This window comes from Heterodontus francisci, chromosome 8, assembly GCF_036365525.1.
Source record: "Heterodontus francisci isolate sHetFra1 chromosome 8, sHetFra1.hap1, whole genome shotgun sequence".
Taxonomy (NCBI): Eukaryota; Metazoa; Chordata; class Chondrichthyes; order Heterodontiformes; family Heterodontidae; genus Heterodontus; species Heterodontus francisci.
In genome coordinates, this window is record NC_090378.1 from 40,396,268 (window position 1) to 40,421,425 (window position 25,158).

The following is a 25,158-nucleotide window of genomic DNA, read 5'->3' on the forward strand; positions in this document are numbered from 1 at the left end:
TTGCATCTGCACTTGCATGAGAAGATGCTGTGGGAAGGGGAGGCAGTGTTGGGGTTGCTTGAGGAGTGGACCAGGGAATCACTGATAGAATGGTCCCTTCGGAATGCTGAAAGGGAAGTGGAGGGGAAGATGCATTTGATGGTGGCATCATGCTGGAGGTAGCAGAAATAGCGGAGGTTGATTTGTTGAATGTGGAGGCTGGTAGGGTGGAAGGTGAGGACAAGGCGAACCCTATCATGATTTTGTTAGGGAAGGGAAGAAGGGGAGAGCTCAAGTGCTAGAAATGGAATGGACACAGTTGAGGGCCCTGTCAACCACGATGGAGGGGAATCCTCAGTTGAGGAAAAAGAAAGGCATATTGGAAGCGCTGCTATGGAAGGTGGCATCGTCAGGACAGATGCAATAGAGATGGAGAAACTGGGAGAATAGAATAGAGACCGTGCAGGAAGTGAGTTGGAAGTATAGTCAAGGTAACTGAGGGAGCCAGTGTGCATAGAGTGAATAAAAGCAAAAGCACATTTCGCTTTGTGAAACACCTCCGCTCAGTCCGCAAGCAGGACCCCGAGCTTCCGGTTGCTTGCCATTTCAACACTCCCCCCTTCTCTCATGCTCACATCTCTGTCCTGGGATTGCTGCAGTGTTCCAGTGAACATCAACGCAAGCTCGAGGAACAGCATCTCATTTACCGATTAGGCACACAACAGCCTGCCGGACTGAACATTGAGTTCAATAAATTCAGAGCATGACAGCCCCCCCCCCCCCATTTAACTTTTATTTTCAGTTATTTTTTCTTCCTTATATATTTTTTTGTGTTTATTTTATTTTATTTCATCTTAGTTTGTTCAGTTTGCTTACCCACTTTTTTTTTCATGTTCGTACTTGTGGCTGTTCAATTTTCAGTCCATTAACACCCTATCTGTGCTAATGCTTTGTCTTTCAACACACCATTAACATATTGTTTGCCTTTGCTCCACGACCTTCTGGTCAGCTATTCTGTGACCTTGTCCTATCTACACCTTCTCCTTTGTTATCTGTTGCCCCACCCCCACTTTACTTGCTTATAGCCTTTTACATATTAGTTGATAGCCTAACCTCAGAAATGGAGAGAAGTCGAAGAAGGCAAGGGAAGAGTCAGAGATGGACCATGTGAAGGGGAGAAAATGTGTGGAAATTGAAAGAAAAGTTAATGAAGTTTTCCACTCGGATGTTTGGAGGGTAGTTCCTAAGGTCTGTCCATTGAATTGGGAAAGCATCAGTGGGTCTGATGGTCTATTTTTTTCCTTTTCTTATGTTTTTATGTTGAAGGGGTTGTTACGAATGAAGACTTTTCCTACAGGTTGGCATCACTCTTGGATCTTCTATGCATTCTAATCTTGTTTATTTGTGTGGACGCTGAAATTATTGATATAAGATTTGTGAATGAGATCATATGATGTAGGAAGGATGGTTATGTATAACGAGCAGCTAATTTGCAGGAAGATATGGAATGTTTGAGAATTTGACAGATATTTGACAGTGCTGTTAATATTGGAAATAAAAAAGGTGCATATTGCATCTAGTATTATTGTCTGTGGGCAAAGCATCGGGGGATCTTGTGCAAAAAGGTAGGACAGAATTTTACCAACTTAGTTCCTGGTGCAATGATGGGACCATGTTCGGGTTTGGAACCTAAATCCCTGCGCATTGCGCCTGACAGTTACTCTTTACCAGAACAAACCAGTTGTCATCATGCCTCCAGGCTTCCCGAACTATTCGGGAGGGTGGGTGGATGGCATGCCCGTTCTGCCAAAGAATGGATTTCTAATTAAAGGAACCACGCATGTTTCAGAAAAACTCACCAGCACTTGGATTTTTGAGGCTGCAGCAACCACAGGAATGGAAAGGAGATCTAGGAAGTTTGCTCCCCGGGTCTCTCTTACCTGGAGGTTCTGCTGTGGGATCTGAGGGACTGCAATGGGGTGAGTTCTCCCAAGGGCGGGAGGAAGAGGGCAACTGCTCCAACCAAGCAGGCATGATGGAAATGGCCGAGGACATCAGCAGCAGGACTGGTCCCTCCAACCTGGAGACCGTGCCCTGAAAGGATCTAGGACCTCAGGAGGGCATGACAGGTGAGTGACATAACACTTTCAGGTGTCAAGCCCCACACTCTGACTTGCACAGTATTCTTCTGCACAGCACTTATCAGGGCAACACACCTTGCAGCGCCACACGTTCTTCTCACTGCAGGCACCTCCCATCCCCAAATGAAGAACAAACACACACTCAGCCTATTGGCCTCACACACCTATGCCTCACAGTCACCCTCCACAAATGGTGTCCTTCTCTCCTCTCCATACAAGCCATTACAAACACTCACACCTCTCTGATTTCTCTCCTTGCAGGAGAAGAGAACGCTGGCGAGAGGCAAAAACCCAGGCTGGGGTTCGGTGGGGATGTGCGATGGGATGGCCCTCTAGTGAAGGCACCTGATTGGCCATTGGCAATGCCTGCCCACCAGCTCCACTGGAAAGAAAGTCTTGTTCCAGGAGGCTGCAGATGTCAGCAATGAGCTGCTGTGAAATTGAACCTCTTGAGGCAGTGGTGCTCAGACATAAGCGAGCTGATCCTCTGCCTGTGGACTCTCTATCGTGGTCTTGTTTCCTTCCAGCTGAATCTCAGTGTCCATCTTCTGTGGAGGGGAGTGCAGCTGAAGGTGACTCCAAGAAGTTAGCAATCACCTGTCACGCAGTGAAAGCACTCTCTGAGAGAAGATGTGCTTTGAACAGCAGTGTCTCAATAGCCATGGCTGGAGCTCTTCTGTTTCACTGACCAAAGCCTTCACAGCCTGTGAGTTTCACTGAAGAAACTCTTCCCGCTGTGCACTTGACTTGGTGACCCTGGCGAGTTGCTGACTGGTTGGGAAATCCAGGATTCAGGGCTAAAGGACTTAACTCAGCAAGATCTTAATTGCCTACCCGACAGATCCAAGGGGGTTCTCCACTCACCATTCAGTGCCTCAACGGGGGAAAGCCAGCAGAGAGCAGGATCTCATCGGGATTCCAACCCAATGTGAATTTCTGAGATTTCTCCAACCCACTCACCCCTGAACCCACCTCCAACAGGCTTCAAAAATTCTGCCTGTAGAATCTCAATGCGTTTTAGGGGTGATAAATTATAGGATGTGAAAAGCACATTGTAATTGCATTACTAAAAAGGTGGATACAGTGTTTTGATTCATATCAAGGAACACAGCCAGCAAAAGGAGAGAACATCGAATCTGTATAATGCTTTAGTTAGGCAACAGCAAGAAATTTTAGGATTTGCTTTCCAGGATGTTTTGGTGAGAGTACACCACAGAGCAGATTGCTCTTTCCTGGGCTAGATTAAGTTATTCTCATTAAAGCAATGGTTAAATGTAAGGATATAAGTGGGATCAAATTGATATGAGTTTAAATTTGCAAGCGGAATTAATTAAAATATAAATACACTGCAGTCAATATAGAATTTACAAACGAAGAGGGCTTGATAGCAAAATTTGAATCAAAATGTTGAAGAAGGAAATGAGGTATAATGCATTTTTTCAGAATAATATAATACTTGATATGGAATGCACTGGTAAATAAAATAGCTATTGTAATTAATTTAAAGGGATTAGTTCTCCAGTAATGAGGAATTACAAGGGTCTCCCACATAGAATCATAGAAATCTATGGTACAGAAGGAGGCCATTTGGCCCATCATGTCTGTGTCGGTTGAAAAAGAGCTATCCAGCCTAATTCCACTTTACAGCTCTTGGTCTGTAGCCTTGCAGGTAACAGCACTTCAAGTACATATCCAAGTACTTTTTAAATGCGAGATGTTTAGGGATTCTTTTCAATTTCAGTATTCACAGGGTGTTGACAACAGATTGTACTTACTGCTATACTTTAAGGTATTGTGTGAATTCCTGAATGTGTTACTGTCTTATGAGATATTTCAGTATATTTATTGCCCTCTACACCCCTAATTTGTATATCATCTCCATTACCTCAGAGTGCACAGGACGTGCATTTTACATGTATTTTTCTGCTCATTTTATGTCTTGCAGCACGGTGAAAGCATGTTCAACCGAGCAAAGTTGCTGAATATTGGCTACATGGAGGTAGTGAAGGATGGAGAGTATGACTGTTTTGTATTCAGCGATGTGGACTTAATCCCTATGGATGACCGAAACCTCTACCACTGTTATGACCAGCCTCGACATTTTGCAATTGCAATGGACAAATTTGGGTTCAGGTGAGATCATTACTAATTCTTATTACTGACAAAAAAGCATTTCTAATGTTTAATTTCTTTAAAGAACAATTATTGGGACTTGCTCATTACAATCTCAGCTTGGTTCCCAGTAAGCATAGCAGAGCTGGCAAATCTATGATAGATAATCAAAAACATCAACCTCGAAACCTCTACAGCAGAAGCTCCTGTTCGCAGAGAACAGTGAATCTGCATCTTATTTTTATAGGTCACCATTGAGATTTTAATACAATAGCTTTTTCACAAACTTTTCCGTTCTCGATCTTCTAAACTTGAATTGCCTCAATTATGCATGTGCAAGTTCTGGTGAATACTAACAGAGAGTTATTGGATGAATTATGGGTATAAGAGTCTCTTGCTGGGCTCCACCTTGTATGTGCACTTATGCTTGTGTTCAAGTGGTCTGCCAGCTATTTCAGGCTACAACTTTGATTACATACTGACCAACCATCCTTCAGTATTTAATTTCCTTGGTGCAAATAATTCTGTCAGAAGGGAATTTGAGATTTAAACTAGTTGTCTAAATTCTCAATTTATGTGACTGTCTATAACTCTCTTGGACTCCTTTGTACTATCTGTGTAATTTTAGTTTTTTTTATTTACTGTTTCCACGTGTTTCCAAGAACCCATTCCTAACTTCATGTTTCTAATACTGCTCCTGTGTTTCTGATGTGATTTCATATTTTCCTCATCTTTCCTGCCCACCTGTCACCAAATTCCCTTCTTTCCCCTTCAAATATGTCTGTAAGACCCTAAATATGTCTGCGTTAAAGAGCTCTGTCTCATAGGGAGATAGTTGGAAAATGTTACTTAACACTTCCTTGTGCAAATTCCAACAGGGCTACCAATTTTTCCATATCTGACAGGACTCTTGCACAGAAGATGCAATTTCCTGCCCTCTTGCTTGAGGATTGTGGCATCCCTTGTGTGGAATTGTGATGATGCTACAAATTTGGGCTCTTGCCTTTGCTGTGAATTTTCTTGCTGCTTCTCCCATTCCATTGCCATAACTGCAGTAGAAACTCCATTTATGTGTATTTCCACCAAAGTTATGCTGGTGGAGTGGAAGGAGCCCTCAGGAAATATATGGTTTCAGATATAGTGATGCTCATGATTAGATAAGTGGCAGACCCATTTTATATTTTAGGGCATGCCTGTGCTGCCCAATAACTTACTATAAAATAGTGTATCCTAAGCGTGTGTAAAAAAAAAAAAAAAAATCCCTTTGTTATCTGTACTGGGCATACATGATGTTAACATATCCGTTTCTTTCATCTTTTTGATGATGGTGTTACGACCAGATGAGGAAGGGTTCTCAGGCTCCCCTTTCACCCCTTTCCTGGTTTAGCCATAACAGGGTTTAACTTTTTTAAAACACAGTGTCTTTAGCTTCACCTCAGTGAGTCCTTGCTCACTGCTTTCTAATTTTAATTGTAAATGAATCAATCAGACAGGCTTTCTCAGGTTTAAACAAGAAAGGTGTAAGTTTATTAACCTTAGCACTCTACTTCAGTTAAAGTTACCAAAGATACGTGATGCAACCACGCTAGCATGCATATGCGATAAACACAAAGGTAGATATAGAGGAGGAGAAAGAATTAAAAGGGGAGGGTTTGAAGTAGTGGATGGAGAGAGAGAGAGACCTTGCTTCTCTTTGGTCTTCAAAATTGGAGTCTGCCCAAAACTTTTCTGTGAGGCACAATTCAATCAATTCCCAGTTTGGCCAGCAGGTTAGTCATGTGACCAGTTCTTTGTTTGAAACAGCATCGCCTGCAAGGATTGATTCTTCAAAGCTTACTAGACACACTTGGTGGAGGGAGGGGTGGTTGGTTGGAGTGCTGGCTCTTACATGGACAATGACTCTGAATGTCTTTTGATCATCACGATTGACAAAACCCATCTAGCGAATTGAATCAGGGAGCACTCCCATTGTCTCTGCATGCAACTATCTTTCAGAATGCAAATGTGCAGCCATGTTTTCAGCCATTCAGCGCCTTGGTCTTTTTAAACAAGTTATTTTCAATGTCCAGTAAAAGTTCAAATAGTGTTCCATATGACAAAATTAATATGTTTCCATTTGGCAGCTATGGTTTCCGTCACAATGCATTAAGTGAACGTTTGGTGCGATGAGGACATACGAATCATGAGACAGTTTTTAAAAATTCTTTCATGGGATGTGTTTTTTCATAGCAAATGAGCAATCAAACAGTACAGCTTGGGTTCACTTAATAATACAAAACAATGAATATGTTACACTGAGGGAGGTGGTGGCGTAGTGATATTGTCACTGGACCAGTAATCCCAGATACCCAGGGTATTGCTCTGGGGACATTGGTTCGAATCCCACCAGGGCAGAAGGTGAAATTTAAATTCAATTAATCAATCTGGAATTAAAAGCTAGTCTAATGACAGCCATGAAACCATTGTTGATTGTTGTAAAAACCCATGTGGTTCACTAACGTCCTTTAGGGAAGGAAATCTGCTGTAATAAAAGCAAAATAGTGCAGATGCTGGAAATCTGAAATAAAAACAAGAAATGCTGGAAATACTTCTGCTTCTCTGTCCACAGAGGCTGCCAGACCTGCTGAGTATTTCCAGCATTTCTCGTTTTTATCAAGGAAATCTGCTGTCCTTACCTGGTCTGGCCTACATGTGATTCCAGACCCACAGCAATGTGGTTGACTCTTAAATGCCCTCTGAAATGCCACTCAGTTGTATCTAACCGCTACAAAGTCAATAAGGAATGAAACTGGACGGACCACCCAGCATCAACCTAGGCACCGGAAACGACAACATCAAACCCAGCCCTGTCGACCCTCCAAAGTCCTCGTTACTAACATCTGGGGGCTTGTGCCAAAGTTGGGAGAGCTGTCCCACAGACTAGTCAAGCAACAGCCTGACATAGTCATACTTATCAAATCATACCTTACAAACAATGTCCCAGACACCGCCATCACCATCCCCGGGTATGTCCTGTCCCACTAGCAGGACAGACCCAGCAGAGGTGGCGGCATAGAGGTATATGTTCGGGAGGGAGTTGCTCTGGGAGTCCTCAACATCGACTGTAGACGCCTTGTAGTCTCATGGCATCAGGTCAAACATGGGCAAGGAAACCTCCTGCTGATTATCACCTACTGCCCTCCTCCTCCATGTTGAACAGCACTTGGAGGAAGCACTGAGGGTGGCAAGGGCGCAGAATATACTCTGGGTGGGAGACTTCAATGTCCATCACCAAGAGTGGCACGGTAGCACCACTACTGACCGAGCTGGCTGAGTCCTAAAGGACATTGCTGCTAGACTGGGTCTGCGGCAGGTGGTGAGGGAACCAACAAGAGGGAAACATATACTTGACTTCGTCCCCACTCTACCGTTACCATCAAGTCAGGGGACCAACCCTGGTTCAATGAAGAGTGCAGGAGGGCATGCCAGGAGCAGCACCAAGCATGCTACAAAATGAGGTGTCAGCCTGGTGAAGCTACAACCCAGGACTACTTGCATGCCAAAGAGCTTAAGCAGCATGCGATTGATAGAGCTAAGCGATCCCATAACCAAGAGATCAGATCTAAGCTGTGCAGTCCTGCTACATCCAGTCGTGAATGGTGGTGGACAATTAAACAACTAACTGGAGGAGGTAGCTCCACAAATCTCCTCATTCTCAATGATGGGGGAGTCCAGCACATCAGTGCAAAAGATAAGGCTGAAGCATTTGATACAATCTTCAGCCAGAAGTGCAGAGTAAATGATCCATCCCAGCCATCTCCTAAATTCCCCAGCATCACAGATGCCAGTCTTCAGCCAATTTGATTGACTCCTCGTGATATCAAGAAATGACTGAAGGCACTGGATACTGAAACGGCTATGGGCCCTGACAACATTATGGCAATAGTACTGAAGACCTGTGCTCCAGAACTTGACGTGCCCCTAGCCAGGCTGTTCCAGTACAGCTACAACACTGGCATCTACCCGGCAGTGTGGGAAATTACTCAAGTATGTCCTGTACACAAAAAGCAGGACAAGTCCAACCCGGCCAATTACTGTCCCATCCGTTTACTCTTGATCGTCAGTAAAGTGATGGAAGGGCTCGTCAACAGTGCTATCAAGCGGCATTTGCTTAGCAATAACCTGCTCAGTTTGGGTTCCACCACGGCCACTCAGCTCCTGACCTCATTACAGCCTTGTTCAAATATAGATGAAAGAGCTGAAGTCAAGATGTGAGTTGAGAGTGACTGCCCTTGACATCAAGGCAGCATTTGACCGAGTATGGCATCAAGGATCCCTAGCAAAACTAGAGTCAATGGGAATCGGGACAATTCTGCACTGGTTGGAGTCGAATCTAGCGCAAAGGAAGATGGTTGTGGTTGTTGGAGGTCAATCATCTGAGCTCCAGGACATCACTGCAGGAGGTCCTCAGGGAGCGTCCGAGGCAAAACCGTCTTCAGCTGCTTCATCAATGACCTTCCTTCAATTATAAGGTCAGAAGTGGGGATGTTCTCTGATGATTGCACAATGTTCAGCACCATTCGCGACTCCTCAGATACTGAAGCACTCTGTGTAGAAATGCAGCAAGACCTGGACAATGTCCAGGCTTGGGCTGATGAGCGGCAAGTAATATTCGCACCACACAAGTGCCAGGCAATGACCATCTCCAACAAGAGAGAATCTAGCCATCTCCCCTTGACATTCATCAGCAATGTGATTACTGATGCCCCCACCATCAACATCCTGGGGGTTACCATTGATTAGAAACTGAACTGGAGTAGCCATATAAATACTGTGGCTACAAGAACAGGTCAGTGGCTAGGAATCCTGCGGCGAGTAACTCACCTTCTGACTCCCCAAAGCCTATCGACCATCTGCATGGCACAAGTCAGGAGTTTGATGGAATACTCTCCACTTGCCTGGATGGGTGCAGTTCCAACAGCACTCAAGAAGCTTGACACCATCTAGGACAAAGCAGCCTGCTTGATTGGCACCTCATCCACAACCATTCACTCCCTCCACCACCGATGCACAGTGGCAGCAGTGTGTACCATCTACAAGATGCACTGCAGCAAGGCACCAAGGCTCCTTCGACAGCACCTTCCAAAACCGCGACCTCTACCAACTAGAAGAACAACGGCAGCAAATGCATGGGAACACTACCACCTGCAAGTTCCCCTCCAAGTCACACACCATCCTGACTTGGAACTATATTGCCGTTCCTTCAGTGTCGCTGGGTCAAAATCCTGGAACTCCCTTCCTAACAGCACTGTTGGTGTACCTACCTCACATGGACTGCAGTGGTTCAAGAAGGCAGCTCACCACCACCTTCTCAAGGGCAATTAGGAATTGGTAATAAATGCTAGCCTAGCCAGCGACACCCACATCCCATGATCAAATTTTTTTTAAAAACTTGCCCACATCAATTTTTGAGTCAAACCAAGTAAATTCTAGCTACTTTCCTTCTTTCTCATTTTCTCAGAGGCTTTGCTGGAACTGACTGACTACCTGAGACTTTGAAAAAAAAATTTCCTCCTTTTCACAACTGAAAGGGAAAGTCTGCCCAGGACCAGAGACTTCCCAAAACAAGGAGTATGAAAAGTTTATCGACACTTGAACCAAGCTGAAGGATTACTTACTCTTTACAGTCTTTGGTTAAAAAGATTCCAGTAGCATTGTAACCTTCACCGCCCAGAGTGTCTGCAGCCACGGCGTGTGGTAAGTCCATTGAGGTGAAGAAGGAGCAGCATGACCCTAGAGAAGTCTTAAGAAAAGGTGCCCCGATCACCCAAAAAATCCACGAACGGCCCCCCTGGCCGTAACTTCAAAGCGCCCGCGGGAGATGGCTCGGAGAGCATCTGCAACGCACTGTCGGCAATGCTGCATGCCTTTATTTAAACCACTGCAAAAAAAAAAAATCCCATAGCAAATGTAATCACCTCTGCAAGTCTGCCAAAAGATGCTTCACCTCCCGAAGGACGTGGATGAGCTTTCCGGACGTCGATGGTGGGCACTGAGGAAATGGCTTATTACCTGCACCCGCTCTTCCCCCCCCCCCCCCTTTCCCCCCTTCCACCCCCCCGTCCCCTTCCCTGCTCCACCCTCTCAGCTCACCCCCTCACAACCCCGTCCCAGCCCGCTCCCCCTCGCACCATCTACCCCCCGTACCCCCTTCCCCTGCACCCCACCCACCCCCTTACAGCCCCCTTCCCAGCTCCCCCTCCAACACCCTCCCTCTACCCCTCCCCCTCGCATCCCCTCCTCCCACCGGCACCATCCTACACCTGTGTTCTCGGACCCACACTTTTTGGGATTTTCTTCTCCCTGCTGCTTTCACATGCGTTCAAGTCCTCTGGAGAAGGAATTTTCCTCCACACAAGATCAGGGGGCAGGTTGTTCAACCTTGCCCGTCTAAGAGCGAAGTCCAAAGTACGGAAAGTCCTCATCAGGGAACTCCTCTTTGCTGACGATGCTGCTTTAACATCTCACACTGAAGAGTGTCTGCAGAGTCTCATCGACAGGTTTGCGGCTGCCTGCAATGAATTTGGCCTAACCATCAGCCTCAAGAAAACGAACATCATGGGGCAGGACGTCAGAAATGCTTCATCCATCAATATTGGCGACCACGCTCTGGAAGTGGTTCAAGAGTTCACCTACCTCGGCTCAACTATCACCAGTAACCCCTCTCTAGATGCAGAAATCAACAAGCGCATGGGTAAGGCTTCCACTGCTATGTCCAGACTGGCCAAGAGAGTGTGGGAAAATGGCGCACTGACACGGAACACAAAAGTCCGAGTGTATCAGTCCTGTGTCCTCAGTACCTTGCTCTATGGCAGCGAGGCCTGGACAACGTATGCCAGCCAAGAGCGACGTCTCAATTCATTCCATCTTCGCTGCCTCCGGAGAATACTTAGCATCAGGTGGCAGGACCGTATCTCCAACACAGAAGTCCTCGAGGCGGCCAACATCCCCAGCTTGTACACACTACTGAGTCAGCGGCGCTTCAGATGGCTTGGCCATGTGAGCCGCATGGAAGATGGCAGGATCCCCAAAGACACATTGTACAGCGAGCTCGCCACTGGTATCAGACCCACCGGCCGTCCACGTCTCCGCTTTAAAGACCTCTGCAAACGCGACATGAAATCCTGTGACATTGATCACAAGTCGTGGGAGTCAGTTGCCAGCGTTCGCCAGAGCTGGCGGGCAGCCATAAGGACGGGGCTAAAATGTGGCGAGTCGAAGAGACTTAGTAGTTGGCAGGAAAAAAGACAGAGGCGCAAGGGGAGAGCCAACTGTGCAACAGCCCCGACAAACAAATTTCTCTGCAGCACCTGTGGAAGAGCCTGTCACTCGAGAATTGGCCTTTGTAGCCACTCCAGGCGCTGCTTTACAAACCACTGACCACCTCCAGGCGCGTATCCATTGTCTCTCGAGATAAGGAGGCCCAAAAGAAGAAGAAAAGAAGCATTGTAACCTTCTATCTGTCTGCCTTTTTTAAACAAATTTTCCAAAACCTTTCTCTGGAAAAATGGTTACAAAATATGGAATGTGACTGCTGGTAAATTCCTGGCCTTTTAATCTCCAGGAACAGAGAAAAAGCATGAGAATACTATGGAGCAGGAATTATCCCATCTGTTAAATGTTTTTCAATTTTCTGACCATTTTTGAATGGAAAGGATCTACATATATTTTTTTCTAAGATTTTTTTAATGTTTACAGAGCAAATAATCAATTTGCTGATAAACATCTTATATCCATTGTATCAGAAGGTATTGATCTTTTCCTCATTCTAAAGATAGCTGAACCTCAGAAGCCTAAAAAGGGACTCTGGCTTTTGAAGAGAAAAAGAGAAAAGAGGGTGAAAAGAAGAATAGAAGAGTTCCCACTGAGTCATCACATTTGGCACATGGAGCATTTGTCGGTCGACACTTTTAACCATATTTGTTTTTGATATGAGTCGATGTTGCAGGTCTCTGGCTTGCAGTTAAAAAATCTCATACTAGGATTTGTCTAATTCTGATAGCCCTGCAGTAAACTAATGTCAGTCACAGGTGGCGTAGTGGTATTGTTACTGGACTAGTAACCCAGAAACCCAGATTATTACTCTGGGGACATGGGTTCGAATCCCACCACAGCAGAGGGTGGAATTTGAATTCAATTAATTAAAAAAAATGTGGACTTAAAAAGCTAGTCTAATGATGGCTTTTAAACCGTTGTTGATTGTTGTAAAAACCCATCTGGTTCACGAATGTCCTTAGGGAAGGAAATCTGCTGTCCTTACCTGTTCTGGCCTACATGTGACTCCAGACCCACAATGTGGTTGACTCTTAAATGTCCTCTGAAATGGTCTAGCAAGCCACTCAGTTGTATCTAACCACTATGAAGTCAATAAAAAGGAATGAAACCGGACGGACCACCCGGCATCGACCTAGGCACCGGCTGCGGCAAACCTAGCCCTGTCGACCTTGCAAAGTCCTCCTTACTAACATCTGGGGGCTTGTGGTCAAAGTTGGGACTAGTCGAGCAACAGCCTGACATAGTCATACTCACGGAATCATACCTTACAGACAATGTCCCAGACATCGCCATCACGATCCCCGGGTATGTCCTGTCCCACCGGCAGGACAGACCCAGCAGAGGTGGCGGTGCAGTGGTATACAGTAGGGAGGGAGTTGTTCTGGGAATCCCCAACTTCGATTGCGGACCCCATGAAGTCTCATGGCATCAGGTCAGACATGGGCAAGGAAACTTCCTGCTGATTACCACCTACCGCCCTCCCTCACCTGATGAGTCAGTACTCCTCCATGTTGAACAGCACTTGGAGGAGAGACTGAGGATGGCAAGGGCGCAGAATGTACTCTGGGTGGGGGACTTCAATGTCCATTACCAAGAGTGGCTTGGTAGCACCACTACTGACCGAGCTGGCCAAGTACTAAAGGACATAGACTGGGTCTGCGGCAGGTGGTGAGGGAACCAACATGAGGGAAAAACATACTTAGCCTCGTCCTCATCAATCTGCCTGCCGCAGATGCATCTGGCTATGACAGTATTGGTAGGAGTGACCACCGCACAGTCATTGTGGAGACGAAGTCCCGCCTTCACATTGAGGATACTGACCATCATGTTGTGTGGCACTGTCACCATGCTAAATGGGATAGATTTCGAACAGATATAGCAATGCAAAAGTGGGCATCCATGAGGCGCTGTGGGCCATAAGCAGCAGCAGAATTGTACTCAACCACAGTCTGTAACCTCATGGCCTGGCATGTCCCCCACTCTACCGTTACCATCAAGCCAGGAGACCAACCCTGGTTCAATGAAGAGTGCAGGAGGGCATGCCAGAAGCAGCACCAGGCATACCTCAAAATGAGATGTCAACCTGATGAAGATACAACCCAGGACCACCTGCGTGCCAAACTGCATAAGCAGCATGCGATAGACAGAGCTAAGCGATCCCATAACCAACGAATCAGATCTAAGCTCTGCAGTCCTGCCACATCCAGTTGTGAATGAAGGTGGACAATTAAACAACTAACTGGAGGAGGTTGCTCCACAAGTATCCCCATCCTCAATGATGGGGGAGCCCAGCACATCAGTACGAACGATGACAGAAGCATTTGCAACAATCTTCAACCAGAAGTGCCGAGTTGATGATCCATCACAGCCTCCTCCTGAAGTCCCCAGCATCACAGATGCCAGACTTCAGCCAATTCGACTCACTCCGCATGATATCAAGAAATGACTGAAGGCATTGGATACTGCAAAGGCTATGGGCCCTGACAATATTCCGGCAAAGGTACTGAAGACCTGTGCTCCAGAACTTGTCGCGCCCCTAGCCAGGCTGTTCCAGTACAGCTACAACACTGGCATCTACCTGGCAATGTGGAAAATTGCCCAGGTATGTCCTGTACACAAAAAGCAGGACATGTCCAACCCAGCCAATTAACGCCCCATCAGTGTATTGTCAATCGTCAATAACATGATGGAAGGTGTCATCAACAGTGCCATCAAGAAGCCCTTGATTAGCAATAACCTGCTCAATGATGCTCAGTTTGGGTTCCACCAGGGCCACTCAGCTCCTGACTTCATTACAGCCTTGGTTCAAACATGGATAAAAGAGCTGAACTCAAGAGGTGAGGTGAAAATGACTGCCCTTGACATCAAGGCAGCATTTGACCGGGTATGGCATCAAGGATCCCTAGCAAAACTGAAGTCAATGGGAATTGGGGGGAAAACTCTCCGCTGGTTGGAGTCATACCTAATGCAAAGGAAGATGGTTGTGGTTGTTGGAGGTCAATCATCTGTGCTCCAGGACATCACTGCAGGAGTTCCTCAGGGTAGTGTCCGAGGCCCAAATATCTTCAACTGCTTCATCGATGACCTTCCTTCAGTCATTAGGTCAGAAGTGGGGATGTTTGCTGATGATTGCACAATGTTCAGCACCATTCGCGACTCCTCAGATACTGAAGCGGTCCGTGTCGAAATGCAGTAAGACGTGGACAATATCCAGGCTTGGACTGATAAGTGGCAAGTAACATTTGCGCCACACAAGTGCCAGGCAAAGACCATCTCCAACAAGAGAGAATCTAACCATCTCCCCTTGACATTCAATGGCATTACCATTGCTGAATCCCCCACTATCAACATCCTAGGGGCTACCAATGACCAGAAACTGAACTGGAGTAGCCATATAACTACAATGGCTACAAGAGCAGGTCAGAGGCTAGGAATCCCATGGCGAATAACTCATCTCCTGACTCCCCAAAACCTATCCACCATCTACAAGGCACAAGTCAGGAGTGTGATGGAATACTCTCCACTTGCCTGGATGGGTGCAGCTCCAACAACACTCAAGAAGCTCGACACCGTCCAGGACAAAGCAGCCCGCTTGATCGGCACCCCATCCACAAACATTCACTGACGCATAGTGGCAGCAATGTGTATCATCTACAAGATGCACTCAAGCAACACACCAAGGCTCCTTAGACAGCACCTTCCAAACCACTGACCTCTACCAACTAGAAGGACAAGGGCAGCAAATGCATGGGAACACCACCACCTGCAAGTTCCCCTCCAAGTCACACACCATCCTGACTTGGAACTCTGTCGCCATTCCTTCACGGTCACTGGGTCAAAATCCTGGAACTCCCTTCCTAACGGCACTGTTGGTGTACCTACCTCACATGGACTGCAGCGGTTCAAGAAGGCGGCTCACCACCACCTTCTCAAGGGCATTTGGGGATGGGCAATAAATGCTGGCTAGCCAATGACACCCACATCCCATGAATGAATTTTTAAAAAACGGTGTCTAGATCTTTGGCTTGTTTTGTGCTACTCTTGAAGCACTGTCCAGAAGATGAATCATGTACATTGAGTTGTTCTCTAGTCCGAAAGCATTAAACACAGATTAGTAAATAAGTGCGGAGGCCATTCATCTTTTAACACTTCAGACAGTCTGCCTGTTTCCCTTAGACAGTGCTGCTTTGCAAAACAATATACTCACCAAAAATGCACTTAAGCAGGTAAAAGGAAAGAGATCCTCCCGTAAACTCAAAGCTTGGGTGGCACAGTGGTGCAGTGGTTAGCACCACAGCCTCACAGCTCCAGCGACCCGGGTTCAGTTCTGGGTACTGCCTGTGTGGAGTTTGCAAGTTCTCCTTGTGTCTGCGTGGGTTTCTGCCGGGTGCTGCGGTTTCCTCCCACAGCCAAAGACTTGCAGGTTGATAGGTAAATTGGCCGTTGTAAATTGCCCCTAGTGTAGGTAGGTGATAGGAGAATGATAGGGATGTGGTAGAGAATATGGGGTTAATGTAGGATTAGTATAAATGGATGGTTGTTGGTCGGCACAGACTTGGAGGGCCGAAGGGCCTGTTTCGGTGCTGTATCTCTATATAAATAAATAAATTACAGTAAAGAAAGAAAGAATACAAAGTCGTATTGAATGGAAAGTAATTGATGCCTAGGCATGTCTGCAGAATAAGTAGCTGATACCTCGGAATTATTACAGAGTAAATAATGGATACAGTGGGGTGTAAACACAACAAACAGGTTCCAGCAGTCATGATATCAGGTGGTTCAGATGGTTCATCACGCATCTGGGAAGTGCAGTCAATGACAGGTGCCGATCTCTCTAAGTATAAACTGTAGCTAGTAATATATGTCTGAACTTCTCGACATTTGGATCTCCAGATTGCATGGTGGAGTCCAGCTGGCCTGAAGAGACTGGCACATCACAACAAAACTAAGTGGGCAGTGTGGGGCACAGAGGCCACTGCTTGCAGACCGAAGCAAAAAAGAATGCAAAAACACCTTGCGAGAGCAGAGCTCTGCTAATTGTGCCCTGAGATTGTCAACTCAGCCTAACCAGTAATTTAGAGTTACCTTGACACAACTTTTACAAAGGAGGGATATGCATGTATGGGGAAATAATTTCTCAATTTACAATACTTTTAGAAAATAAACTTAGTGAAGTAATTAATTACATTTTGAATTTAAAGGCAGCACTCGTACTGCAGCTCTCACAAGAATATTGAATATAGACATGACATGAGCTTCACTGTGGCTGTGTTATAATGGAATCCCTTGTTCATTGGGGATTATTATTCAAATTAATCCCTGGCCAGAATCTGCCCCTTGAAATAATTAGTATTCCTGGCAGTAGATTCCCCTCCTGATAAAGAAATTGAATGTAAGCCTTGCAGATGTTCCTGTCGAAAGAAGTGCCGCATAGCACAACTTGTCATTCAGGAAAATTTAAAACAAACCGACAGTTTGCTCAATCAAATTCATCCCTGGGACTCAACAATTTTTGTTTTTGGTAGAAAGAAGTTTAAAAACAAATTTATAAAATAAAAGATAGGGTTGCGCCAGCATTGAATAATTAGGCTTATGAAAAAAATACATGTTCACTGTAGGATTGTGTTCTCTTCTGGTGTTGTATGGGTAAAATCTCTGTATGGTATGTCATATTGGTCAATAAATTGTGCTCTTACATTTAGAGGATATAAGGAACATTAATGTTTTTTGAAGAATGTTGTACTCATGTGCGATGGTAGGTTTTTCAGGAGAGTCGGTAAATAACACTAAAAGGCGGCCCCTTTGAACTTTTAACACCATTGGTGGTGATTGTGATCCCATTTCATTTAGGAATTAGTAATTGAAAAAAGGGCTTTTAAATTGTGATATCAGTGATGTGGACTGATCTCATGGTGGACACTTCAAACTCTGGTTGCAATATATTGGTTAAGGAACCATACAGTTCCTTGTGTAAAGAAGGTAACTCAAAGAGTGGGTGCTGTGAATAGTAAATTATTGCACCCTGATGTGCCCCAGTTATAATTGATTAATTTTATAAGTAATTCTGCTTGCAAGTTTCCTCCGTGGAATCCTATATTTATTAGAAGTGTAAATCAACGGATTCACTTGAACTGTGTCTGTTTACATCATTGTTACCAGTTTGATTAGATCCAATAAGTCTTTTCTTTTCCCTATCCCTGCCAAGTTTTTAACTGTGTTGCAGCAAACAGTTGACAAAGAAAGAAAAGATGCCTGAAAGTATGCTGATCACGTGGAAAGAAATGAGCATATGCTTCAGTAGTTCAGTAATTTTGCAGTGTTGCTTCCCAGCTACCAAACAATCCCCCTATTATACCCTACTGCGAATCACATTTCAACTCAAACAAGCTGCATATTAAAGGGCTTTTTTAGTGCAGTTGAGTGAAATACTGATACTTTTGTACCAGATCAGCTGTCAGTCTTTTTTAATGACAAATTATGCCTTGGTTTTTGACAGTCAAGGTGAATAATTAAGAACTTCCTCAGTGCAACTATTTGTGACAAAGGAACACCAAACAAGGAGATTGCTTTATATCTCCGACTAAAGTCACTATTGGAAGAAAGCCCTAGTTTAGTCATTCTTGTAGCTGCACATGCTAACGGGGAGGTTTGCTGGGAATTGTGAAGTCATGATTACTGCCATAATAAAAGCAGAAAATGCTAGAAATACTCAGCTGGTCTGGCAACATCTATGGAGAGATAAACAGAGTTAATGGGCTGAGTTTTATAAGCCCGCCGTCAAAATTGGCGGCGGGCGAAAAATTGATGAGCCGCACACCAAAGAGCTTCTGCAATTCCAAAGGGCTGCCCCCGCTGCCCCCCCCCCCCCCCCGATCACGTGGAGGGGATGGGCTGTCCGTCCCCAGCAATGGTGTCAGCTGCTTGTGCGCAGGCGCTGATGCCATTTTTAAAGGACTGTCAGCCCTACTGGGCAATTTAAATCTTTCAAGTTAAATGGAATTTTTTAAAAAACCTTTCTTTTGCCTCTCTCCCACCCCCCAATAACAATTAAATTAATAGCCCTCCCCCCCCAAAATCTTTACCATCTGACCTCCCCCCCCCCACCCACCCAACTGCGCAAACTTTAAACTATAACCCTTCCCACCATCCCCTACACCCATGACGCTAATTTGATCCTGCCCCTCCCCCCAACACTGAGAAACTTACCTCCTGCCCCCACCCCATCAGTGTTGCGCCTCATTTCCCCGGACAGGGATCCAAAGGCGTGGGAGTGCTGGCCGCTGGGCTGAAGATTGCAGCGGGACATCAGGAAGCCGGGTAAGTTTATTTAAATTAATTATTTTAGTTGATTTAAATATTCAAATTACGGTCCCATCGCCCAGCGGCAGGGGGCCACCATGGTGTGATAGGGTGGAGAGCATGACAGATTCAATGACAAAATGTTTCATAATGCAAAGCCAAAGGGAGTGGTAATAGGACAAGTAAAGAAACAAAAGATGTGTCTAAAGGAGGTGTGAATGACAGAATAGCACTTGTCTAACACCAATTTAGAAAGAAACAAGAGAGAAAAAACTAAACCAACAAAGAAAAGAAACAAAATTAGGGCAGTGATCATGATCTAAAATTATTGAACTCAGTGGGCTGGATTTTAACAAGCCCCCGATGTCATGATCCATGGCAGGGAGGAGGCCTGAAGATGGCTGCGGATGAGGCCCACCACGGACCTCGACGCCTGCAGGGCCCAGCCCGATTCTCCCAGTGCCAGCGAAGCTCCTTGGTGGCCCCCCCTACCGAGCACTGGGCGATGGGACCACAATTTAAATATGCAAATCAATAAATTTAATAAATTTAAATACTTACCACCAATCTTGAGGGCTCACCGTGATCTTCGGTGCCACGGCTGGCACTCCCACGCCTTCAGATCCCCATCTGGGGAAACGCGGCACCACACTGGTGGGGAGGGGGGGAGGAGATAAGTTCATCAGCGTGGTGGGGGGGGGGTCAAATACATGTAATGGGTGTAGGGGATTGTGGGAAGGGTTGAACCTTAAACTTTGTGCAGTATGTGTGGGTAATGTAAAAGGTAAGATTTTTGGGGGTGGGAAGGGGAAATAGTTATTGTAATTATTATTGGGAGGGGTGGGAAAAGGGGTATAAGAAATTTATTAATTTAATTTTGGGGGATCTTTCTTTAAATATGCCAGCAGGGCTGGCTGCCCTTTATGAATGGTGCCAGCATCTATGCACAGGCAGCTGACCCTATTGCCGGGGACGGACAGCTCGCCCCCGCCCCGTAATTGGGGAGTGGGGCGGGCCGCCCTAGCTACTTAAATGAGCCGCCACACTTGAGATCATGGCGGCTGTTTGGTGTGCGGCCTGCACGGGCGGACCGCCATTTTTTGAGCTTGCCACCGAGATCGGCAGCGGGCTCTTGAAATCCAGCCCAGTGTTTTGTCCAGAATGCTGTCAAGTACCCAATCGAAAGTTGTTCCTTGAGCTTGCATTGAGCTTGATATTTTGGGAAGGTAGCATAGTGGTAATGTAACTGCACTTGTAATCCAGAGGCCTGCATGGATGCTCCGGAGACACGAGTTCAAATCCCACCTTGGCAGCTGGGGGAATTTAAATTCAATCAATTAAATAAATCTGGAATAAAAAGCTAGTGTCTTTCATAATAATCATGAACCTATGAGATTGTCATAAAAACCCATCTGGTTTACTAATGTTCTTTATGGAAGGAAATCTGCTGTCCTTCCCTGGTCTGGCCTACATGTGACTCCAGACCCACAGCAATGTGGTTGATTCTTAACTGCCATCTGAAATTGCCTAGCAAACCACTCAGTTGTGGGTGGCGTACCACCACCTGCTCAAGGGCAATTAGGGATGGGCAATAAATGCTGCTCTTGCCAGCGATGCCCACATCCCAAGAACAAATTTTAAAAAAAGGTTCCATAAGCTTGTGTTGATCTTCTTTGGAACACTGTAGCGGGCCAACGACAGAATTAAAATGAGAGACGACTGAAAGCTCGGGGTCACACTGGTGAATGGAATAGAGGTGTTCCACAAAGTGGTCATGCAAACTGCATTTGGTCTCCCCAACGTAGAGGAGACCACATTGTGAGCAGCGAATACAGTATACTAAAACAACAACAGCAATTTATATTTATATAGTGCCTTTAATGTAAAAAAAAGTCCCAAGGTGCTTCACAAGGACATTATAAAGCAAAGTATGACATCAAGCCACAAATGAAAATATTAGGTCAGATGACCAAAAGCTTGGTCAAAGAGGTAGTTTTTAAGGAGTGTCTTAAAGGAGGAAAGTGAGGTAGAGAGGGGTAGCGAGGGTATTCTAGAGCTTGGGCCCTAGGCAACTGAAGGTGCGTCCACCAATGGTGGAGTGATTAACATCAAGGATGGTCAATAGGCCAGAATTAGAAGAGTATGGATATCTTGGAAGGTTGTGGGGCTGGAGGAGATTACAGAGATAGGGAGGGGCGAGACCATGGAGTGATTTAAAAACAAGGATGAGAATTTTATAATTAAGACGTTGCTTGACTGGGAGCCAATATTGAAAGAAGTACAAGTAAATTGGTGTTTCACCTGGGAGGAATGGAGGAGGTCAAAAAAGCAGGTGTTGCATCTCCTGCGCTTGCATGGCAAGGTGCCATAGGAAAGGGAGCAAGGTGTTGGGGTGATTGAGGAGTGGACCAGGAAGTCATGGAGGGAACGGTCCCTTCGGAAGGCTGAAAGAGGAGGGGAGGGGAACATGTACTTGGTGGTGGCATCACAGTAGAGCTGCTGGAAATGTTGGAGGATGATCCTTTGAATATGGAAGTTGGTGCAGTGGAAGGGGAACCCTATCATGGTTCTAGGTGGGAGGGGAATTCTGCTAGATTTGCCAGTTGTAAGTCACTTAGGCTGGCAATTTCCTTGGCACTCTTCCTCTCCACTGCCTTAACTATGGCAGAACCATTATTTATGAGCAGGATATCTGCCGCAGTTTCAGTGACAAAGTGGGAGGAGCCCTGAGGAAATCCCTAGCATTAGAGGTTGTAGATTTAAAATCATTGGCAAAGGAGAATGTTTTTTTCCACTGAGTTGTCGAGTTCTGGAACGTTGCCTGAATAGGTGTTGGAAGCTGATTCCATAGATAATTTTAAAAGCGGGTTGGACAGGTACTTGAAGATGAGAAACTTGCAGGAAAATGGACAAAATGAGTGCTGTAGGTCTAAGCATGACGGCATATTCAAAGAGCTAGCACAGCGAGCCAAATAGCCATCTCTTGTGCTGTAAGTTTCTATGATTAAGCCCTGCAAAGCAGTCTGATTGTTTCCTTTGTATATAATAGTCTTCCTGATTAGAAACCCAGCTGTGGTCAGATTACCTTATAGACATGAGCTCACAATAGCCTCAAACAGTAATTTCTGTATGAGTTTTAAGTATCATTATTTCATTTTCATTGTATAATAATACAACAAATTAGTACATCTAGTACTAGACTTTGGGCTGGATTTTATGCAGGAGGTGTGGCTCCCGGTGTCGGGCTGAAAGGAGTGGGGAACCCAGCCTCTGAATTTTTTCTAACCCCCGGAGCGATCCTCTGGTCTTCTGGGGTCAAAGTTTAAGGAGGTGGGATCCCCGTCCCTTAAACTTTAGGGCCTTCTCACTCCACGGCGGGTGGATGGCCTCCCACCCAATGTAAAATTCCAGTCTTAACTGGGATGGGGATCCTACCTCAAAGAACTGCCGGCCAATCACAGGGACCTGAGGTAGGTGAGGTGGGGTTGTTGGGGCCAGTCTGGAAGGCCCCGGCAAGGGGGTTTGGGTGTTCAGTCCAGGGGGAGGGGGTCCACTGGTGGTGGGGGGGGGGTGCGGGGGATCCTCCATGGGCAACGAATTGCCCACGAAGGAGAGGCCCCCTCCTCAAGCCCACAGGGAGGGCGCCTCATTTTCCAAGCCGTCCTCTCTGCGTGGGTAATATCCCAGTGGTGGCGGGAAGTCACCCTTATTTGGACTCTGGGCAGGGAGGCCGATGTTGGCCTATCACGCCCCCAGGAAGATTGGGTCTGGCAATCCCAGCGTTTGGTTCCGTGGTGGCTGCTGCCGCTCCAGTTCTCCGCGCCCCCCCCCCCCCCCCCCCCGCCACCCCATCATGGAATCTGACGTTAGTCTGGGAACAAATTCCAGCCCATTATCCATTGTACATTTTGCGTTGTACTGTCAATATGCTTATTTGTTGTCACGTTTACACTTGATTGCCTCAAATATTCCTTAAACTAGCAAATCACAAGTGAAGAGATTAGGTACTGGCAGCAATACTAGCAGTCAATTAAGAAGTGCTGTTTAAAAAAGAGTGTATCAACAATGTCCAGACTCTGAATTCTGCCAGTAAAATGTGTAAATTAGATTTTGAAAACACGTACAACTGCCAAGGTTATTTCCTCATTAACCAAACTACAATGAACTGAAAACAGCAGTGTGACATAATTAAGTGTGTAAAGAATTATATTTTTCATATATAATTAAATTTTCCTGTTCAAATTCTATTTTCTGTCATTGAATCTGTTTCTCAATGTTTCTGCTGCTCTAAGTCTTTCTCATCTCAGAAAGGCAGGGTGCTATAGTTCAGGGCCCAATCCTCAAGTTTACAGCTGTTAAATATTCTATCCCTTTGACCTCTGACTAGTTGTCCCTGGCATGTGCTCTCGCATTTTGTGTGTGTTAGTTTTTCCCTATAGCTTTTTTCTCCTGTTTTCTCCTTTCCTCTCTTCCCTGTGTGTATGCTTGCCTGCTAGCTGTGCAGTCTGCATGTGAAGTCGAGCAATCTTCTGTGTGGGTTTTTCCCATCTGCCTATTTTTTCCTGCAGTCAGGCACGCAGAATCTCTGACAACGCCAAGTTTCTGCCATATATAGCTGGACCCCTATTTTATTTCAGGCTTGCTCAACTTCATTATTTTCAATAAAAGCAAAATACTGCAGATGCTGGAAATCTGAAATAAAAACAAGAAATGCTGGAAATACTCGGCAGGTCTGGCAGCATCTGTGGAGAGAGAAGCAGAGTTAACGTCAGTAACCCTTCTTCAGAACTAGCAAATATTAGAAATGTAAAAGGTTATAAGCAAGTAAAGCGGGGGTCGGGCAAGAGATAACCAAGCAGAAGGTGTAAATAGGACAAGGTCACAGAGTAGCTTACCAGAAGGTCATGGAGCAAAGGCAAACAATATGTTAATGGCGTGTTGAAAGACAAAGCATTAGTACAGATAGGGTGTTAATGGACTGAAAATTGAACAGCCGCAAGTACAAACATGAAAAAAAAACAGTGGGTAAGCAAACTGAAGAAACTAAGATGAAATAAAATAAAATAAACACACAAAAAAATTTTTTTTAAAGGAAAAAGAAAAAAATAACTAAAAATAAAAGTAAAATGGGGGGCCCGTCATGCTCTGAAATGATTGAACTCAATGTCCAGTCCGGCAGGCTGTAGTGTGCCTAGTCGGTAAATGAGATGCTGTTCCTCGAGCTTGCGTTGATGTTCACTGGAACACTGCAGCAATCCCAGGACAGAGATGTGAACATGAGAGCAGGGGGGAGTGTTGAAATGGCATTATTTTCAATGTTGTGTGGTGACTTTCTGAATTTATTTTTACCATTTCTTTCTGCTTTTTGTTAAGAAAAAGTAAAATTACTAAATTGAGTGAAATGCTTTCTCTCAATTTACTCATTTATTGGTAAATCTCCCATCAAGAACAAGTGCAGTCTTCATGTGAAGCTAGGTTAGAGGCAGGGGGAATAATTAGTTCAAAGTGCACAGACGCAAGTCAATCCTCATTTCAAAACTGTACATTTTGTCCTTTTATATTTTCATTATAAACTTACACAGACTTTAAATGCCCACAATTGTCATCTTTGATTGGAACAATTAGAACATTTTTTCTCAGTTGTGCAACTAAGGAAGAAATAAGTTGCATTTATCTAGCACCTTTTGCAACCTCAGGATGTCCCAAATTGTCTTATACCCTATTAAGTACTTTTAAAGTGCAGTCACTGTGGAAATATTGGGGTGAATTCTGCAAGCTGCTTTCAGCAGTTGCATGCAGGGCAATCATTTGCTTCCCTCCCTGCTGCCATGGAGCTCTTACCTTTACCTCCACATGAATGTAATGCTCATCAGCAGCTGTCTTTTTACAGCAGGGCCCAGGGATCTGAGTGCCAGGGGCTGAGTTCTGCAGCGTCTGCACTTCCTACTATTAGATCTCACTTTTACCTGTGCCTCTTATGGCACTATGATGATAATGAACAGAACAACAGAAAGATACTGCAAAGATGGATCTGAGATAGCAGGCAGCTTACCTTGGCAGCTCTAGACAGAATCCTAGCTTCAAGGAAGTGGCATTCACTGTGACAACCACATCCCTTCTCAAAGTGCATACCATATTCTTGGCGGATCTCTGGTCCCTAACTCCAAACAGACCATTCCTCTTGCTCCATACCATTTCTCCTTTAGGAGGACATGCAGCTCTGGCTCTGTGACATTTGTTGCTTGGTTGTTTGATCTGACTGCTATCCTTTTTGCCCACATTGTTGCCATTTTCTCTTTCAGCAGAAGAAGTT

At 45.3% G+C, this 25,158-nt stretch overlaps 1 protein-coding gene across 3 annotated transcripts in view; it reads left to right on the plus strand.

Annotated features, from left to right (window-relative positions):
- b4galt2 (UDP-Gal:betaGlcNAc beta 1,4- galactosyltransferase, polypeptide 2) overlaps positions 1-25,158 on the plus strand; it is a 403,368-nt gene that overhangs the window by 295,255 nt on the left and 82,955 nt on the right. For all 3 annotated transcript variants that reach the window (XM_068037000.1, XM_068037001.1, XM_068037002.1), the window contains one exon: positions 4,066-4,253. In XM_068037000.1, the coding sequence (XP_067893101.1) occupies positions 4,066-4,253 (188 nt within the window). The remainder of the gene's footprint in view (positions 1-4,065; positions 4,254-25,158) is intronic.